This window comes from Rhinopithecus roxellana, chromosome 19, assembly GCF_007565055.1.
Source record: "Rhinopithecus roxellana isolate Shanxi Qingling chromosome 19, ASM756505v1, whole genome shotgun sequence".
In the NCBI taxonomy this organism is placed as follows: domain Eukaryota; kingdom Metazoa; phylum Chordata; class Mammalia; order Primates; family Cercopithecidae; genus Rhinopithecus; species Rhinopithecus roxellana.
Window position 1 is genome coordinate 15,372,612 of NC_044567.1, and position 19,513 is coordinate 15,392,124.

Here is a 19,513-nt window from a genome sequence, read left to right on the forward strand (position 1 = left end):
TTTTAAAAAGATCACTAGCTCCCATGTTGATAACAGACTGCAGTAGGACAAAGGTGACAAAAGGAGACCAGTTACTGGGCTGTTGCAGTAAATGGCCAGATGGTTAGGACTACTGCGAATTTGTGGGAAGATAGGTGTTTGGTTTGAGGCAAGTTTGAGATGCCTGTTAGGTACTCAAGAAGAGATAATGAATTGGTACTTGGCTATCAGACTCCAAAGTTGAGGGGAGAGGTCTCGGCTAGAGAGACACATTTGAATGGTATTGAAAACCACATGCTAGATGAAGTCACCTAAGGAGTGAGTATGGATAAGAAGAGTCCTAGGAGGCTGAGGCAGGAGAATTGCTTGAACTCAGGAGGCAGAGGTTGCAGTGAGCCAAGATCACGCCACTGCACTCCAGCCTGGGTGACAGAGTGACACTCCGTTTCAAAAAAAAAAAAAAAAAGATGAGGGCTAAGCCCTCGCCCTCCTACATTAGAGGCAAGAGAGATAAAGAATACCCAGTGGAGGAAACAGAAAAGCTTCTAGTGAGGATGGAAGGAGAAAAAGCAAGAATGTGATGGAGAAACTCCAAGGTAGAGTAAGTGGTCAGCTGTGACCAGTGCTGCAGATGGGTCGGGTAAGTTAAAGGCCAAGAACTGGCATTGGTCTTAGTATCATGGGACCCTTTGGAGTAGTTTCAGTGGAGTGGTGGAGGGCGAAAGTGAAAGCTTAATTGGAGTGGGTTCAAGGATGCAGGAATAGGAGGAGAGAAATTGGAGATAGCAATATAGAAATCTCTTAAAAGAGTTTGCTGTAAAGTCCAGGAGAGAGGGGTGAAGATAAGTGAAGTGAATGTTGGAGGAAGATGTGGGGTTGAGAGTTGGTTTTTTCCCATCCCAAGATGGGAGACCTATTTGTATGCTGATGGAATGAGTAGCATGAAACTTAGGAGAGAGGGAAAAAATTGAATCAGAGGAGAGGGAACAGATTGCCTGAATAATGACCTTAGGAGGCCAGAGGAGAGGGAATGTGATCCACAGGTAAAAGGTTGGCCTTAGATAGAAATGTGGTTCTTCCATAGTAACAAAGAGGGGAGGCAGAGCATATAGGCTTAGAAGCAACTGGATAGGTGGGTGTAGTGGTAGAAGCAAGTGGAAAGTTTATTCTAATTTGCTTCTGTTTTCTCAGTGAAATGGAAAGCAAGAGCATCAGCTGTGATTGAGGCGAGGGAAGGAGAAGGCAAGTTGAGGAGAGAGAAGTGGCATGAAATGGTCATCTGGAGCATGGGAGTATGGGTGGATTAGGGAAATGTGCTCAGATAGGTAATCACGCGAAGGGCCCACTTGAGATTATGGGCCATACATTTCATGTGAGATTAATTAGTCTCATGTGTGTTCAGCTGTGATTTGCAGGTACAAAATAAGAGTAGAGCTCTGTTTAACCAGTGTTAGCATGTTTTAGGCATGTGCGACTCTAAGGGAGAGTGAGGCAGGAAGGAAAGGGTGTATGTGAGGCAGTGATTGCAATAATGGAGCCTAAGCTGGATGAGGAGGGAATTCAGGAACCCTGGAAAAAGAAGAGGTTGTGTAATCTCCTTATAACTGAAATTTTAGAGTGAGGGGAGACCATAACAGCTCTCTGGGGCCTTATTGGACCTGGGAATTTTGGCTCCCATATCCTTGTATCATTAGACTTTGAGATATACCCTCCACAAACAGCTTCTTAGCCTTTATTTATTTATTTGCTTATTTGTGTTTTGAGACAGAGTCTTGCTCTGTCATCCAGGCTGGAGTGCAGTGGTGCGATCTCTGCTCACTGCAACCTCCGCCTCCTAGGTTCAAGTGATTGTTGTGTTTCAGCCTCCCAAGTAGCTGGAATTACAGGCAGGTGCCACCATACCTGGCTAATTTTTGTATTTTTAGTAGAGACGGGTTTTCACCATGTTGGCCAGGCTGGTCTCAAACTCCTGACCTCAAGTGAGCCACTGCGCCCAGCTCTTAGCTTTTATTTTAAAGTCAGTTTCTGTAGGTATAGAACATTGATTAAGGAGTTATGTCATGGAGTCTGGGCATGATGGCTCATGCCTGTAATCCCAGCACTTGGGATTGGGGAGGTTGAGGCCGGCAGTTCACTTAAGCCCAGGAGTTCGAGACTAGCCTGGGCAACATTGGCAAAACCCTGTCTCTACAAAAAATAATTTTAAAAAATTAGCCTGGCATGGTGGTGCATGCCTGTAGTCCCAGCTACTCGAGAGGCTGAGGTGGGAAGACCACTTGAGCCTGGGAGGTGGAGGTTGCAGTGAGTCGTGATAGTGCCACTGCACTTCAGCCTGGGCAACACAGCAAGACCTTGCCTCAAAGGAAAAAAAAAAAATGGTAAAGGTTATATCATTAAGTAACAAGGCATTAAAAGCCTATTAACCTGTGTGCAGCTGCTTTATTTGGTACACACAGATTTGTACTCTGGCAGCTGGCCATCTAACATAGGGCAGCCAAACAGTGGCCTGCTGCATTCCTGATCCCATATCTCCCTAGCTTTAGCCATAAGGAGGTAGTCCTAAGGTGGACGTTGATTCTGTAAAGTTCACGTTTGACTTTTTTTTTTTAACTTAGGGATTTTACAAAAGACTCTTTAGGGATTTTACAAAAGACTCTTTGAGCAAAGCTCATATCTTTCTGACCTCATTCAGGAATAGAAGAAGAGAAAAATGCTATTTCCGTGGGTTGAGCTGAGTACTTTTAAATGTCTGCAGGCTTTCTTGCTTCCCACTTTTCCATTCTTTCTCTGTGATAGCTAGGGCTACAGGGGTGTTGCCACCATGTCTGGCTCATTAAATTTTTTTTTTTTTTTTTTTTTAAGATGAGGTCTGTGTTGCCCAGGCTGGACTCAAACTCTTGGGCTCAAGCCATCTTCCCACCTTGGCCTCCCGAAGCCCTGGGATTACAGATGTAAGCAATTGTACCACGCTAGAGCAGCAATTCTTAAGAGTGATAAACTGGAAAAAAATTGAGGTATTTTAGTCAGAGATCATTTGAGTATTACCTCGATTTGTTGTGTGACATTGGACAGATCACTGATTCTCTCTTTTGTCATCTGTAAAATGTACATTTGAAAAGTACAGTGGGGGTAAGGCACAGAGGCTCACACCTGTAATCCTAGTGCTTTGGGAGGCTGAGGCAGGAGGATCGCTTGAGACTGGGAGTTCAAGACCAGCCTGGGCAACATGGTGAAACCCCATTTCTACAAAAAATAAAAAAAGTAGGCCGGGTGCAGTGGCTCACACCTGTAATCTTAGCATTTTGGGAGGCTGAGACAGGCAGATCACCTGAGGTCGGGAGTTCAAGACCAGCTGGCCAACATGGTGAAACCCCGTCTGTCTACTAAAATACAAAAATTAGCCGGGCATGATGGCGGGTGCCTGTAATCCCAGCTACTCAAGAGGCTGAGATAGGAGAATCGCTTGAACCCGGGAGATTGTGGTTGCAGTGAACTGAGATGGCACCACTGCATTCCAGCATGGGTGGCTGAGCAAGACTCTGTCTCAAAAAATAATAATAAATAAAAATAAATTTTAAAAACCTAGCCAGGCGTGGCAGCGTGTGCCTGTGGTCCCAACTACTTGGGAGGCTAGGATGGGAGGATCACTTGAACCCAGGAGCAGAGGCCGCAGAGAGCTGAGATCACACCACTGCACTCCAGCCTAGGCAGCACAGCAAGACCCTGTCTCAAAAAAAAATCCTAAAAACACAAAAACTAGTATTATTGGTTCATAGAGTTTGTTTCAAGAATTCTTTCTTTGCAGAGTAAAACACTGTCCATTTTTAAGGGAATTAAGAAAAAATTGAAACCATCATACTTTTCTCGAAATTAGGGTTAATCTTGGATTACAAAAGGCTGTCTCCCATCCCAGGACTTCTTTTGCAAATTGTTTTTTAGGGACTGGAGTTCTGGCTCTGTCACTTGAAACAGTCTTAAAACTGGATCTGGGGCCGGGTGCGGTGGCTCGTGCCTGTAATCCCAGCACTTTGGGAGGCTGAGGCGGGCGGATCGCAAGGTCAGGAGATCGAGGCCATCCTGGCTAACACGGTGAAACCCCGTCTCTACTAAAAATACAAAAAATTAGCCGGGCGTGGCAACGGGTGCCTGTAGTCCCAGCTACTCAGGAGGCTGAGGTAGGAGAATGGTGTGAACCCAGGAGGTGGAGCTTGCAGTGAGACAAGATCGTGCCACTGTACTCCAGCCTGGGGGACAGAGTGAGACTCCATCTCAAAAACAAACAAACAAACAAACAAACAAAAAAACTGGATCTGACAAAGCCCAGAAGTTTATTGGAGACAGCAGAACCTGGCTGGGATGAGGGAGGGAGCTGGAGGAGCCAAACAGATCACTCTTATCCTGCTCTATTTTGCCATTCCAGGTCATCTCATCACTGTCACCTGCCTGGTGTCTAGCTGGTGCCAGTGTCCTTGTGAACCTGGCTAACCCTGTCTGCCTTGCTGCCCTTGCCCGGGAGTAGATACAAATTCTCAGGGCCTTGAGGAATCTGGGTTTTCGGGAATATTTTTCAGGGCTTAAAGAAGCTTCTCTTAAAGAGCTTTGGTTTGAGTAGGTTTGGAATGAAAATAAGGCTCAGGCCAGGCGCGGTGGCTCACGCCTGTAATCCCAGCACTTTGGGAGGCCAAGGCGGGCAGATCATGAGGTCAGGAGATTGAGACCATCCTGGATAACATGGAGAAACCCCATGTCTACTAAAAATACAAAAAAATTAGCCGGGCGTGGTGGCGGTACCCGTAGTCCCAGCTACTCGGGAGGCTGAGGCAGGAGAATGGCATGAACCCGGGAGGCGGAGCTTGCAGTGAGCCAAGATCATGCCACCACACTCCAGGCTGGGCAACAGAGCGAGACTCCGTCTCAAAAAAAAAAAAAAGGCTCAGAGATCTGCTGGGAGGTATAAGATTTCTCTTTAATTATTGCATCTAGTGTCCCCTGTTTCTACTTGAACAAAGCTTGGAAACAGGAAGAGTTGACATTCTGAGTGTGTCTTATGGGAAGCAAAAACATTTATTGGGCTTATTGTGCCAGCTTGTGTGTGTGTGTGTGTGTGTGTGTGTGTTCCATTACTGTTGTACATGCTTAGCTATAGTCACTACAGAAATTCTGACAGTAGTCAGGAGGAATAATAAGACACTCTTTTCTTCAAGACAGTCTTTCTGTGTCACCAGGCTGGAGTGCAGTGGTGCGATGTTGGCTTATTGCAACCTCCACCTCCCAGATTCAAGCTCCTTCCACCTCAGGCTCCAGAATATCTGGGATTGCAGGCATGCGCCACCACGCTTGGCTAATTTTTGTACCTTTTTTTAAAATTAGAGGTGGGGTTTCTTGCCTGGGCTGATCTCGAACTCTTGGCATCAAGTGTTCTGCCTGCCTCAGCCTCCCAGAGTGCTGGGATTACAGACGTGAGCTACTGTGCCTGGCCAAGATACCGTTTTATTACTAAAAACAGTTTTGTCTGTTAAGCTGAGTAGTCTCTTCACGTACTATTTAGGTAACAACTATTTATCAGGCCACGTGCTGTGGCACATGCCTATAATCCCAGCCCTTTGCTGAGGCTGGAGCATTACTTGAGCCCAGGAGTTTGAAGCTGCAGTGAGCTGTGATTCCACCACTGCACTTTAACCTGGGTGACACAGTGAGACCCTGTCTCTAAAAAAAAAAAAAATTGAACATGGCCCAGATACCAAAAGATGCACTTCCAAGCCACTGAATTGTAAATCTGGTTGGAAGGATACTATGCAGAATACTGGGAGTTATGAAGAGCAGTGTGGGAGAGTAGAAAGAGCAGACATGTGTCTTGTCTGTTTTTATTTGATCTGCGACCTTAAACAAATAACATGAGTCCCAGTTTTCTCATTTGTGAAATGGGGATAATACCACATTCTTTACAAGTGTGGCTATAAGACTTTTTAAAGATTTAATATACCTAAAATGCCTGGAACATAATAGATACCCAATAAATGGTAGCTGCTATTATTGTTAGTTAATACAGAGCATAGGAGTAAGACAACTTAAACACATTAGAATCTATTGTATTCCAGTCATATTGCCATGTCTTCACACATGCTTTTGACGTTACCTTCTACTTGGTAGCAAATTTTCATCTTTTAAGAGTGAATTTGATTTTTGGAAATGACCAAAAAGCAGATTCAGACACAGGTATGAATATTTTCTTTTTTTTTTTTTTTTTTTTTTTTTGAGGCAGAGTTTTGCTCTTGTTGCCCAGGCTGGAGTGCAATGGCACAATCTCGGCTCACTGCAACCTCCACTTCCTAGGTTCAAGCAGTTCTCCTGCCTCAGCCTCCCGAGTAGCTGGGATTACAGGCGTGTGCCACCACTCCCGGCTAATTTTTGTATTTTTAGTAGAGACTGGGTTTCTCCATGTTGATTAGGCTGGTCTTGAACGCCCAACCTCAGGTGATCCTCCCGCCTCGACCTCCCAAAGTGCTGGGATTACAGGTGTGAGCCACCACGCCCAGCATAGGTATGAATATTTTCATTGGTGGTGGGGCGACCTCAGAAATGAAATGTGACCATCATATAATAGTGTTTATAGCTCTGTCTGATAAAACTTGCTTTGGAGGCAGTTCCAAAAGAGGTGTTTGCAATGTTTGAGCAATGAGACTGTTACTGGACATTTGTAACTTCCCACAATGAATCTGCTGTGTATATTTTGAAAGTCGCTCATTGATATTAGAGTAAGTGACATAGCCTGTATATGCTGTGGGAGAGCAGAGGTGGAGGGACTCAGAAGAAAATGGATTGCTTTGGGAAAGCCTTGAGAAGATGGGACTTGGATTGAACCTTGAAGGGTAGGGAGGATTTGGTAATAAGGGAAGGGGGGATATCAGACTATTGTGAGGGGAGTCACAAGAGCAAAGCATGTAATTCAGTTTATTCAGCAGACATTGATTGAACACCTGCTGTGTGCTGTACTTGGGAACCCAGAAGGAACTGCTCTGACATCAAGGGGTACACAGTATACTGGGGGAAGAGTACACAGAAGAAATAATTATAACAGTCTATTCAAGTGGTAGGTACGCATAAGCTGCAGTGGAAGTGCAGAAGAGGGCTCCTGACCTAGCCTAGCAATAAGAAGGGAAGAGGAGAAGCCAAACTCAGGCTGATAGGCATGGTAGGTTACTATGTAAGCAAAGGCTTTGAGACTTTATTTATTTATTTACTTATATATTTGAGATGGAGTCTTGCTCTGTTGCCCAGGCTGGAGTGCAGTGGCACAATCTGGGCTCACTGCAACCTCCACCTCCCAGGTTCAGGTGATTCTTGTGCCTCAGCCTCCTGAGAAGCTGGGACTACAGGCACATGCCACCGCACTGGGCTAATTTTTTGTATTTTTAGTAGAGATGGGGTTTCATCATGTTGCCCAGGCTGGTCTCGAACTGCTGAGCTCAGGCAATTCCTCCCACCTTGGCCTCCCAGAGTGCTAGGATTATAGACGTGAGCCATCATACCCAGCCACGGTTTCAGACTTTATGATTTAGGCAGTGCAAAGGCTTTGAAAAAATTGGATCAAGGTTTTAGGGAGATTAGTGAGTTGGTGTTATGCAAAATGAATTTGGAGGGGTAATAGACGAAGCAAGGAGAACATTCAGAAGGCTTTTGCAGTGGAACAGGCTAAATATAAGGAAGACCTGAATTAGAATTGTGGAGGAAGGCCTGGAAAAGCAGAAAAAAAATCAAGAACAGATAGGGTTCTTGACTGGTACGAAATGTAAAAAGGCCATACATTTATTCTGAATATTGGTATCTGGAAGAATGGTGATGTTATTCAAGTAATAAGGACAAAGGGGAACCAGGCACTGTGAGCCTCTGTGGGACGTGTTATTCTTTTAGCTCATGTGTTTCAAGTCATTCTGCCGCTTGCCATCTCCACATCCAAACCTAACTACTTGGGATTTTAATTGCAGCTCCTCCACCCCCACCACCCGTGATCCGAAATGGTGCCCGGGATGCTCCCCCTCCCCCACCACCATACCGAATGCATGGGTCAGAACCCCCGAGCCGAGGAAAGCCTCCACCTCCACCCTCAAGGACGCCAGCTGGGCCACCCCCTCCTCCTCCGCCACCCCTGAGGAATGGCCACAGAGATTCTATCACCACTGTCCGGTCTTTCTTGGGTGAGTAGCTAGCTATCTGTAGTTTCATGGTTCCTGCGGTGACTTCACCCACTCCACTGCCATGGCTGCCAGATGGCCACCGTAGAGCGGGAATGGCCACATGGGATCCTTTGTTCACAATAGTTCTCCTCCTGACTTCATCCTCAGACTTATGGGCTGTGTTCATTGACTTCCTTATCTTGATGTGAATTCTAAGCATGGATGCTTTGGAATAGATTGAAGTAAGATCAGCAAGTGTTGTGCTAGCTTAACTCTAAAGCCACTCCAAAGATCAGTTTCTGTAGCTCGCTTTTAGGTCAGAGACTCTGTATCTTCTTTAGGATTATTCAGACAGGACTTAGGTATTCTCCTAGGAAGGAGTGTTCTTTTCTAGCTCTTCAAAAACAAAACATTTGATTGTTCTTGGAATTACTTTTTTAAATTATTTTTTATAGAGACCGGGTCTCACTCTGTTGCCCAGGCTGCTGTCAAACTCCTGGGCTCAAGCAGTCCTCCAACCTCGGCCTCCCAAAGTGCTGGGATTACACATGTGAGCCATCACACCCAGCCTCACAGCCCTTCCTTGGAATTTTTTGGGGAAAAAAAAAAAGTCCCATGGCACATTGCCTGGAAAGAAACAAGAAGAAAGAATAACAAAAAATATTAAAGCAAAAAGGAGCGGGTGCGGTGGCTCATGCCTGTAATCCCAGCACTTTGGGAGGCCAAAGTGGGAGGATTGCTTTGAGCCCAGGAACTGGAGACTAGCCTGGGCAACATGGTGAAACTTCATCTCTCTAAAAAATACAAAAATTAGCTGGGTGTGGTGGCACACGCCTGTGGTCTGAGCTAATCAGGAGGATTGCCTAAGTCCAGGGAGGTTGAGGCTGCAGCAAGCCATGATCGCACCACTGCATCCCAGCCTGGGCAACAGAGCGAGACTGTCTCAAAAAAAAAAAAAAAAAAAAAAAAAAAAAATCAGCTGGGTGTGGTGGCTCATGCCTGTAATCCCAGCACTTTGAGAGGCCGAGGCAGGTAGATCACCTGAGGTCAGGAGTTTGAGACCAGCCTGGCCAACATAGTGAAACCCCATCTCTACTAAAAATATAAAAAATTAGCGTGGCATGCCCCTGTAATCCCAGCTACTCAGAAGGCTAAGGTAGGAGAATCGCTTGAACCCAGGAGGTGGAGGTTGCAGTGAGCCAAGATCGTGCCACTGCACTCTAACCTGTTGACAGAGCAAGACTCTGTCTCCAAAAAAAAAAAAAAAAAAAAACGAAACCCAAAACATACACGTTAATCCAAAGCCACTAACTAGCAGTGTTATTTTGAGGAAGTCACGTTACTCCTTGGGGCCTCACTTCCCTTATTTTGTAAAATTAGGTTGACTAGATGAGAAGTGTATCAGATTAACTTTTCCAAGATTATAAATGTTGGGGGGCTCTACCTAGGAGATTCCAATTCCTTGGTTCTGGGATGTAACCCTAAGTAAAGGTTGTCCAGAGGCTATTGTTAGACCCCTCTGTTGAGGACCCCTGGAAAAAATCTCTGAAAGGTCCCTTGCAGGCCTAACACTCTAGATTCTTTTTTTTTTTTTTCTTTTTCTTTGAGATAGCGTCTTGCTTTGTCATCCAGGCTGGAGTGCAATAGCACAATCACGGCTCACTGCAGCCTCGACTTCCCAAGCTCAGGCAATCCTCCCATCTCTCAGCTTTCCAAGTAGCTGGGACCAGAGGCGTGCATCACCATGCTTGGCTAATTTTGTATTTTTTTTGTAGGGATGAGGTTTTGCCATGTTGCCCAGACTGGTCTCGAACTCCTGGGGTCAAGCTACCTGCCCACCTCGGCCTCCCAAAGTGCTGGGATTACAGGCATGAGCCACCATGCCCAGCTTCTAGATTCTTTAATGGTTGCTGTCTTTATCCCCTGTCCTCCATGTTCTAGTCTATTCCTATTAGGCATGCCAGGGTTTTTGCTTTAAAGATATATCCTTATTGTAGAAACCTTTGGGATGTGATCAAGCCACACTTATAGAAAATTTGAGCCTTCTTGTGGAGGGGCCATAGAAAATAGGAGTAGAAGCCATGTTGGCTGTCCCAACTATGTAAGTGAAGGTAACATGGGCTGAAAGGGAATTATCTGCTCAAATCTCTCACTAGCCATAGACAAATATTCCCATTTTAAATTAATTTCTACCAATTTCTGGATTTAGATCAGTTGTTTTGCCATCACGACAGTCCCTAAGATGTTATTAAAACACAGAATCGGCTGGGCCTGGTGGCTCACAGCTGTAATCCCAGCACTTTGGGAGGCCGAGGAAGGTGGATCACCTGAGGTCAGGAGTTCGAGGCTAGCCTGGCCAACATGGTGAAACCCTGTCTCTACTAAAATTACAAAAATTAGCCAGGTGTGGTGGTGCACGCCTGTAATCCCAGTGATGCTGGGCAGGAGAATCGCTTGAACCTGGGAGGCGGAGGTTGCAGTGAGCCAAGATCACGCCACCGCACCCCAGCCTGGGCAACAGAGTGAGACTCCGTCTCAAAAAAAAAAAATCTCTTTCTGCTTATTCAGAAAGAATTAAATTTGTTCCTGCTACCATGCAAACAACTGGGCTCCCGTCCTGTTCTATGCCTGACTTGATGGAAAGGTTTAAAGAATCGGCTCAGGCTAGGCACGGTGGCTCACACCTGTAATCCCAGCACTTTGGGAGGTCAGGTGGGCAGATTGAGCTCAGGAGTTCGAGACTAGCCTGGGCAATATGGCGAAACCCCGTCTCTACTAAAAATACAAAAAACTCACCGGGCGAGGTGGTGGGCACCACTGCACTCCAGTCTAGGTGACAGAGTGAGACTGTTAAAAATATATATATATATAAAGAATGAGCTCAAAGATGCACTACTTAGTACAGAGAGGTTTCAAATACATGCCCTGTGCATGCAAGGTGTGTGGGGTGATGCTGCTGCTGTTCTCAGGGTCGTTAGTTTGGTGGTGCAGTAGGTCCTCACGGTACCTCAGAATGCCTGAGAGATTAGTAAGTGGGGAGGGTTGAAGTGGTCAGAGGCCTTGGGAGCACAAGCAAGGATGATAGGAATTAATACTCTGTTCTTTTCGCAGATGATTTTGAGTCAAAGTATTCCTTCCATCCAGTAGAAGACTTTCCTGCTCCAGAAGAATATAAACACTTTCAGAGGATATATCCCAGCAAAACAAACCGAGGTGAGAATAATAAAAAGGTTTTTCCATAATTGCATAAAATGTAGAATTTGTGTGTTTTCTTAAGTTAAAATTTGCTTCTCGCTGGACGCAGTGGCTCACACCTATAATCCCAGCACTTTGGGAGGCCGAGGTGGACGGATCACAAGGTCAGGAATTCGAGACCAGCCTGACAAACATAGTGAAATCCTGTTTCTACTAAAAATACAAAATTAGTCTGGGCGCGGTGGCTCACGCCTGTAATCCCAGCACTTTGGGAGGCTGAGGCAGGCAGATCATGAGGTCAGGAGATCAAGACCATCCTGGCTAACACAGTGAAACCCCATCTCTACTAAAAATACAAAAAATTAGCCAGGCGTGGTGGCGGGCGCCTGTAGTCTCAGCTACTCAGGAGGCCAAGGCAGGAAAACTGTTTAAACCCAGGAGGCGGAGGTTGCAGTGAGCCGAGATCACACTACTGTACTCTAGCCTGGGCGACAGAGGAAGAGTCCGTCTCAAAAAAAAAGAAAAAAAAAATTGCTTCTCGTCATCTTCATTGACTTTTTATTTTTTGAGATGGAGTCTCCCTCTCATCGCCCAGGCTGGAGTGCAGTGGCGCCATCTTGGCTCACCCCAACCTCTGCCTCCCAGATTCAAGTGATTCTCCTGCCTAAGCCTCCCAAGTAGCTAGGATTATAGGCGTGTGCCACCATGCCCGCATTATTTTTGTAATTTTAGTAGAGACTGGGTTTTGCCTTGTTGGCCAGGCTGGTCTCAAACTCCTGACCTCAGGTGATCCACCTGCCTTGGCCTCCCAAAGTGCTAGGATTACAGGCGTGAGCCACTGTACCTGGCCTCTCATCTTCATTTTCTTAAGCAAAACAACAATAAAACTTAGTCCCCAGATTTTAAAGATTAGCTTAAAGAGCCTGTCTCTAATTTTAGAAATGTGTGGGTTGTGGCCGGGCGCGGTGGCTCAAGCCTGTAATCCCAGCACTTTGGGAGGCCGAGGCGGGCGGATCACAAGGTCAGGAGATCGAGACCATCCTGGCTAACATGGTGAAACCCCGTCTCTACTAAAAAATACAAAAAACTAGCCGGGCGAGGTGGCGGGCGCCTGTAGTCCCAGTTACTCGGGAGGCTGAGGCAGGAGAATGGCGTGAACCCGGGAGGTGGAGCTTGCAGTGAGCCGAGATCTGGCCAGTGCACTCCAGCTTGGGTGACAGAGCGAGACTCCGTCTCAAAAAAAAAAAAAAAAAAAAAAAAAAAAAAGAAATGTGTGGGTTGTTTTGATTCTGGTGGGTGACCTATATGTGTGTGGTTTTTATTTTGTTTTTTTTTTTTCAGCTGCCCGTGGAGCCCCACCTCTGCCACCCATTCTCAGGTGAAGCCTGGCTTGGTCCTGTTCCTCAGGAAAAGGATGGACCTTCTCTTCTTCTCAGATGGTCCCTTCCATTCCCCTGAAACCCGCATGAGAGCTCCTGTTTCTCCAATGCAACCAACCCCTAGACTCCAAGTGTCCTCCCAGCTCACCTCCATCTATGCATCTCGTCTCTGGATTTGGTGATCAGACTCTTTATATTGACAGTAGGATCTCAAACCCTGCATCCATCCTTCCTCCAGCAAGCCCTGCTAGCCACATGAGGAACAAGTTTCCGTGTCTCCTGCCTTCCTCTTGGGGAAAGGTGCCTTGTTGTGATGAATTAACTCACTGTTGGGGCAGGGTGGGGAATGGTACTCCTTCCTTCTCCTGTCCACGGTGGGGGAAGCTTGGCAGGTATATTATATTTCATCATTTAGGAGGCTGACATGACCAGGACTTACGGGTGGGAGGGGAGCATTTTTAGTGAAGCAAGAAAGGAGTTTGCCAAGAAGCGATCTGTTTTAAAGGTCATATTTGGAGAAAGGGCAAGGAATTGGGTCTGCTTTATTTTAGGGGTATTTTGTTTTTGTTCTCACCTGCTGCCCGCCCCCACCACCCCAGGGATAAATTGGATATAAACACTAAATACTAATCAGTTGAACTTAACATTTAATAAAAAGAGAGGGTAAAATAAACTGAGGACCATTTTAGAACTAGTCAGTTCTCTGCAGCAAAGGGACCAGGAGCCATTTGAACCCTCTGGGACCCCTCACCCCACTGCTTCACGGTGCTAGGCTGAGGGATGTTTTTCCTCCCCCTTACCGCCCATGCCCTCAAAGGAAAAGTCACTTTTTGTGGAGGGCATCATTCATTCCTGATTCACAAACCCCAAAAACCTCTGGTGGGAGATAGGAAGATAGGGCATGGGCCTAGGCCTTAACCTCAATCTTGAGTCTCCCTCAGTCTTTTCTGACTGGCCCTGAAGTTGTCAGTGGCTCTTTCTGTCCTTCAGCCCCTGGAAGGTGCTCCAGGATAACAAAGAAGGGCAGGTTGAAGCCCCTCATGGAAGGAGCTGGCTTTGTGGCACTGCAAAGGACTTTTAAGTCCTGCCTGTACTGAAGTTCACAGCCCACCTGACTGAGCAGACTCTTCCTGTTCCTTTCTCTACCACCCTTGCCTTCCCAGGACTGCACGATTTAACACAGCAGAGTACAGAAGGGTGAAGAAGTGAGCAGGGGCTTGTGAGGATATTCAGATACTCCTCTATGCCAGGAAGCACAAAGACTTTGTTGAGTTTTGCCTCAGTTCAGTAGATCTTCCTTGGCAGCCAGCCATAGGTTGTTTCTTTGTCTTCCAGGTCCTAAAGAGCACAGAGAAAAATGGAGGTCCCCAGTCTAGGTAGGAACTGTCGTTGGCTGATTGGACGAGGACTTCTTTTTTTCCAACAGCAGGATGGGGCTTCTGGGCTCGACACACCAGATGCTTTGGTTTTCTACAACTGTTGCTACGTGTAGAGGCTGTTCAGAGCATGGCATGAGAGCAAGGAGACCATGGCTACTCTTTGAAATGGATGGGGAAAATTATCTTAAAAATTTAATCACACACATCACAGGCTTAAACTGTGTTAGGGACCTTTCCAGTTGATTGGATCACAGGCTAGAGATCTGTGCATGGTGCCAGGTGAAACCCAAGTCTCCCCAGTGCTAGGTGAGGGAGGGCTCAGCAGAGGTAATGTGTATGGGGTCTGCTGTCCTTTGCCATCCCCTAGACCACATTAACTCTGGGACAGACCATGATTAGGTCTGTCACCAAACTTTTCCTAATAATTTTTTATGTATCATTCTTTTTTCTAATCTGTTAGCAGTTATCTCCCAGAAGTATCCCTAGCATCCTGAAGTAAACAGAACTGCTGGACGTGGTGGCTTACGCCTGTAATCTCAGCAATCTGGGAGGCCAAGGTGGGCGGATCACCTGAGGTCAGAAGTTCGAGACCAGCCTGTCCAACATGGCGAAACCCCGTCTCTACTAAAAATACAAAAATTAGCTGGGCATGATGGCACGTGCCTGTAGTCCCAGCTACTGGGGAGGCTGAGGCATGAGAATCGCTTGAACCCAGGAGGCAGAGGTTGCAGTGAGTGGAGATGGCGCCACTGCGCTCCAGCCTGGGTGACAGAGTGAAACTCCATCTCAAAAAACAAACAGAAAAAAACAAACAGAACTGAGAGAGGGGATGCTAGTGGAGGGAAAAGGAGAGAGTACAAGAGTTCATACTGCAGCAGAGTTCCAGGGCAGATACTGACAAGCGACTAAACTTTGACTGTGAAGTCTTCCCATTTATTTTTGAAATGGGAGTCGATGCTTTTTGTACATTATCAAAGTGTCTTTTTTTTTTTTTCCTCCTTTACTCACACAGAGCATCAGAATATCACGAGTAAAGCCAAACCCCCGCTTTTCACTGGGGCTGATACCTTCCTCTCCATGGCCCGCTGCCCCTCAAATTCCCCAGCACTTGGACTGTGTCACATGGATATTGATTGTGTACTTGTTGTCTCCGCCTCATGCAAAAAGGCCTGGGTCTAGATCTAGTCAGATGGGTTTTTTTCAGAGCATGTTGATGATACAACACCTGTTTAAATGTCTTTGCCTTATACATTATTTGGTCCCGCTGTTAATAATAGATTTATTACTATGTATATTTACTATTGAAGATGGGAATGTGATCTGCATAGTTATCGGTCTATTTTCTACGTTGTAAAAAGCTTCTAATATAGGGTTTAAGGTGGGCTGGCTACAAGAGCACTAAAACTCCTCACCTTTTAAACTGCTCTTTTTATCTGCTTGTGGGAATGTCGTCTCTTCCATGGAAGATTGGGTGGTCTCATGTTGAGGCTGTTGCCCAGTCCCATTAACTCCCTTGTCCCCCCGCAGAAGGAAGAGACATTTCCCAGCTAAGCACCAGGAAGCTGTGTTAAAAGCCCTTGTATGGGTTTGGTTTTGTGATGTTCTTCCCTAATGGGAAAAACTTTATAGTTGTTTCTTACTGCCCTGTGTGGGAAGCAGGGCGGTGGCCTCCAGGTTTTTAAATGAGCTAGATGTCCCTCTTCCCTTTCTATGGTCACTGAACCTGGACCAAAGCACTTTGATATTCCAGGTGTGATTTTCTCTGTCATGGGGATTTGCTCCAGCTGCAGAGCCCCATCATTTTCACAGCCTAGGCCAACAGAGTGAGAACCTAGGGCTACCCTAGCTGATGGATGTGAGGCTGCTGTCTCCAGGAGCTCATCCCAGCCCTGCTAACTGGCAGCGGCAAGGATACTCGTCACCGGCCATTGCACTGGGGAACTCCCTCACCCCATGGCTTCCCAACTTGAAACCCAGATTTACCTCCAGGGAGAGGTGAGAAAAAAAGTTTAAATAGACTTGCTACAGAGCAACTCAGGGTTGGGGTGTGTTTTAATTCTCCTGATCACTTGAAATAATCTGTAGGCTGAGTGCTTATGGGGGTGGGGGAGAAGGGCGACTCCAGGGTCCTTCCCTTTTGTGAAGCTCTGGGGGTGGAGTGTGGGCATCTGAGGCCCTATGATGGCACTACACTGAGCTGTCTGTCCTTCTGGAACCCCAACCTGCAATCAACTGCAAATCAAATTCTTCACATTCCAGCTACAGTCTTTTTTTCCCCATTGAATCTCAGTCCCTGGCCATGTGGTCAAGGTGGCTTTCTGTTAGGCTACCCTAATTTTGGGAATGGGAGGGGAGAGACGAGGGCCATTATAACTCTGCCTTCAAGGCTCATCTCTTCAAAACAAAACAAAACTACAACCACCATTAAAACCACATGCAAAAAAAAAAAAAAAAAAATTAACTGAAGGGAGGGTTTGGTTCCATTCAACTCCACATTCATTGTGCCTTTACTTGTGTTAGATTTCTGTGCTTTCTTCCTCCCCCTCTTTGAAGCAATTAAAATCTTCCTTGATAACTGCTGTTTCTTTCTACTCTTGTTTCTGGCAACTTAGTAGGTTCCTTCTGTAGTTGTCTTAAATCTCATTCCACTGGTGGCCAGAGGGGGCCTAGCCTTCTTTTCTCATGTCTAATCTTTGTCCTTTCTCATGGTGCCCTGCATGGAAGTCACAGTCAACACTGAATAAATGACTAGAATGACATGTGTGCGTGCATGCGTGTGTGTGTGTGTGTTCATCTGTCTGTGGATCAATTTCTTTTAGAAAATAATTTATTGTATGATTTATTTTGGAGTTATATTCTGATTACAGTGCTCCCTCTCCCAAATAGCATTGATTTTTTTTCCCCCCTCTAAAATGTATAATCTGGTCTCAGGTTGGATTCTTTGGTACATTTCTTTCTTCTGGATGCCGTGCAGTTTAATTAAACCTTGCTTAAAAACAAAAAGTGAAAAATGTGTACTCTTGTGTGGAATACCGCCTCAAGTGGTGGCACAGAGAGGGGAGAAAACCTTTGCCTCATAATTTGGGTAAATGTAGTGGTTTGATTCCAGGTCTTTTGAAAAGGCAGATCTACTGACTTGGGCAGAGTCATCTACAGCTTCCTGAGGGTCTTCTCTCCTCCCCTCCAGCTGTATTTTGAAAATTACAGTTCTAGTTGGCCGGGCGTGATGGCCCAGTGCCTGTAATCCCAGCACTTCAGGAGGCCAAGGCAGGTGGATCACTTGAGGTCAGGAGTTCGAGACCAGCTTGGCCAACATGGTGAAACCCCATCTGTACTGAAAATACAAAAATTAGCCAGTGTCGTGGCGCATGCCTGTAGTCCCAGCTACTCGAGAGGCCGAGGCAGGAGAATCGCTTGAATCCAGGAGGCGGAGGTTGCACTGAGCTGAGATCATGCCACTGCACTCCAAAAAAAAAAAAAAAAAAAGAAAAGAAAATTACAGTTCTAGAGTTCTAGTTACCCTTCCTGGGAGATTCTGATAGTCCTTATTTTATTATTTTTTATTATTATTTTTTTTGAGACAGGATCTTGCTCTGGAGTGCAGTGGTGTGATCATAGCTCACTGCAGCCTCCAACTCCCAAGCTCAAGTGATCCTCCCACCTCAGCCTCCTGTGTAGCTGGGACCACAGGTGTGTACTGCTGTGCCTGGCTAATTTTGAAAATTTTATTGTAAAGATGAGGTCTCCCTATGTTGCTCAGTCTGGTCTCAAATTCCTGGGCTCAAGTGATCGTCCCATCTCGGCTTCTCAAAGTGCTGGGATTACAGGCATGAGCCACCACACCCAACCAGGCCTTACTTTATATTTCTGCCTAACTCCCCTTTGCGCATTATTTCAGGGGACCTAAGAGGCTTCCTGGCCTTGTGACCTTTTCCTTGAATCTCTTATAAGTCTTTCTACCTGTGTTACACGGCAGATTCTCAAATTGAGGCTAAAGGAAAGAAGGGTGGGGCCAAAGCATACAGAATGTATGTATCTGTTTTTATATGGGTGTTGGCTGTTTTTCCTCGCTGCTTTTTAAGCTGAATCTTAGCTGGTTTTCTTGAACTTTGCCTTTAGGTGTAAAAATTCAACCAGACACTCTCTCCTTACTGTGGTCAGCTGACATCATAACCACTAAGGCTTAATGAGCTTAACTTGCACTTTGATCACTAGCAAAGGTCTTGAAGTTATTTCTCTTCCTCATTCATAATGGGTGTGTGTATGAATCACTCTCACATAATTTAGATATAAAAACCTATGAGGATGAGGGAGGGAGGAGAGAAAAAAAGGACTCCTTTCATTTTCATTTGTACTTCCCAGATGGGCTGAATCCCTGATTATTTGACCCATCATTGTTACTAATATGGTTAATAAACTACCTGTTTATTGATTGAATTGTTCCTCCGATTTGAAATAGCCTGCAAATGGAGTTTGCCTAAATGACCTTCGACTTCCTAACCCTATAATTCATTCTGTCTTATTGTGATGGTATTGCTAGTGCGTGTGTGTGTATGTCTACACACACACAAAAAAGGATGCCAGACAGGTTCTTCCAGTGTGATTTGATTCCTTATCCATGATACTGTGTGTGAGTTAGCAGGTGATAAGGACACTAGTTTCCTCCCTCCATTACTGAGGCAGAGCTGCCTGCCGTGAATGTGCCTCTTAAGTATTTCCCAACCCAATCTAACCATGAACTGAGTGATCCACTGGAAGGAAGCTGCCTGTCTCCAGCTTCCTAGTACTCTGCAAAGAGAGGTAAAGGAACTATGGAAAATGAACTAGAACTAGAAATATGTTAACCTCAGGATTCTGACTGCCCCAGAGGATAACTGGGGATATGCTTTGCCTCTGACATCACTGGAGCCCAGTCTGGATCGTTTTCACACATAATTGAATTCATTCTCCACTCCTAGGCGTAAGGGTGTGAGACTTAAAGGAGTATATGCTCTCCAGCCACAAGTGTTTATGCAAAGGGTAGATGTCCACTTGGCAAGAATGTCCTTTCCATTCCTTCAGCAAGCACTTATTGTACACTTAACTGTGTACCAGGCGTCTACAGTATGAAGATGAAAAGTCTTTTTTTGCCGGGCGTGGTGGCTCATACCTGTAATTCTAGCACTTTGGGAGGCTGAGGCAGGTGGATCAAAGGTCAGGAGTTCGAGACCAGCCTGACCAATATGGTGAAACCCTGTCTCTACTAAAAATATGGGCGCCTGTAATTCCAGCTACTCAGGAGGCTGAGGCAGGAGGGTTGCTTGAACCCGGGGGGTGGGGACAGAGGTTGCAGTGAGCTGAGATTGCGCCACTGCACTCCAGCCTGGGTGACAGAGGTGAGACTCCATGTCAAAAAAAGTATTTTGTT

The 19,513-nt window shown here is 45.9% G+C and overlaps 1 protein-coding gene across 1 annotated transcript in view; it reads left to right on the forward strand.

The window, feature by feature from the left end:
- WIPF2 (WAS/WASL interacting protein family member 2) overlaps positions 1-18,543 on the forward strand; it is a 67,941-nt gene extending 49,398 nt beyond the window's left edge. The window contains exons 6-8 of the mRNA XM_010354487.2: positions 7,965-8,174; positions 11,265-11,366; positions 12,690-18,543. Of these exons, the coding sequence (XP_010352789.1) occupies positions 7,965-8,174; positions 11,265-11,366; positions 12,690-12,730 (353 nt within the window). The 3' untranslated portion in view covers positions 12,731-18,543. The remainder of the gene's footprint in view (positions 1-7,964; positions 8,175-11,264; positions 11,367-12,689) is intronic.
- The last annotated feature ends 970 nt before the right edge of the window (positions 18,544-19,513 follow it).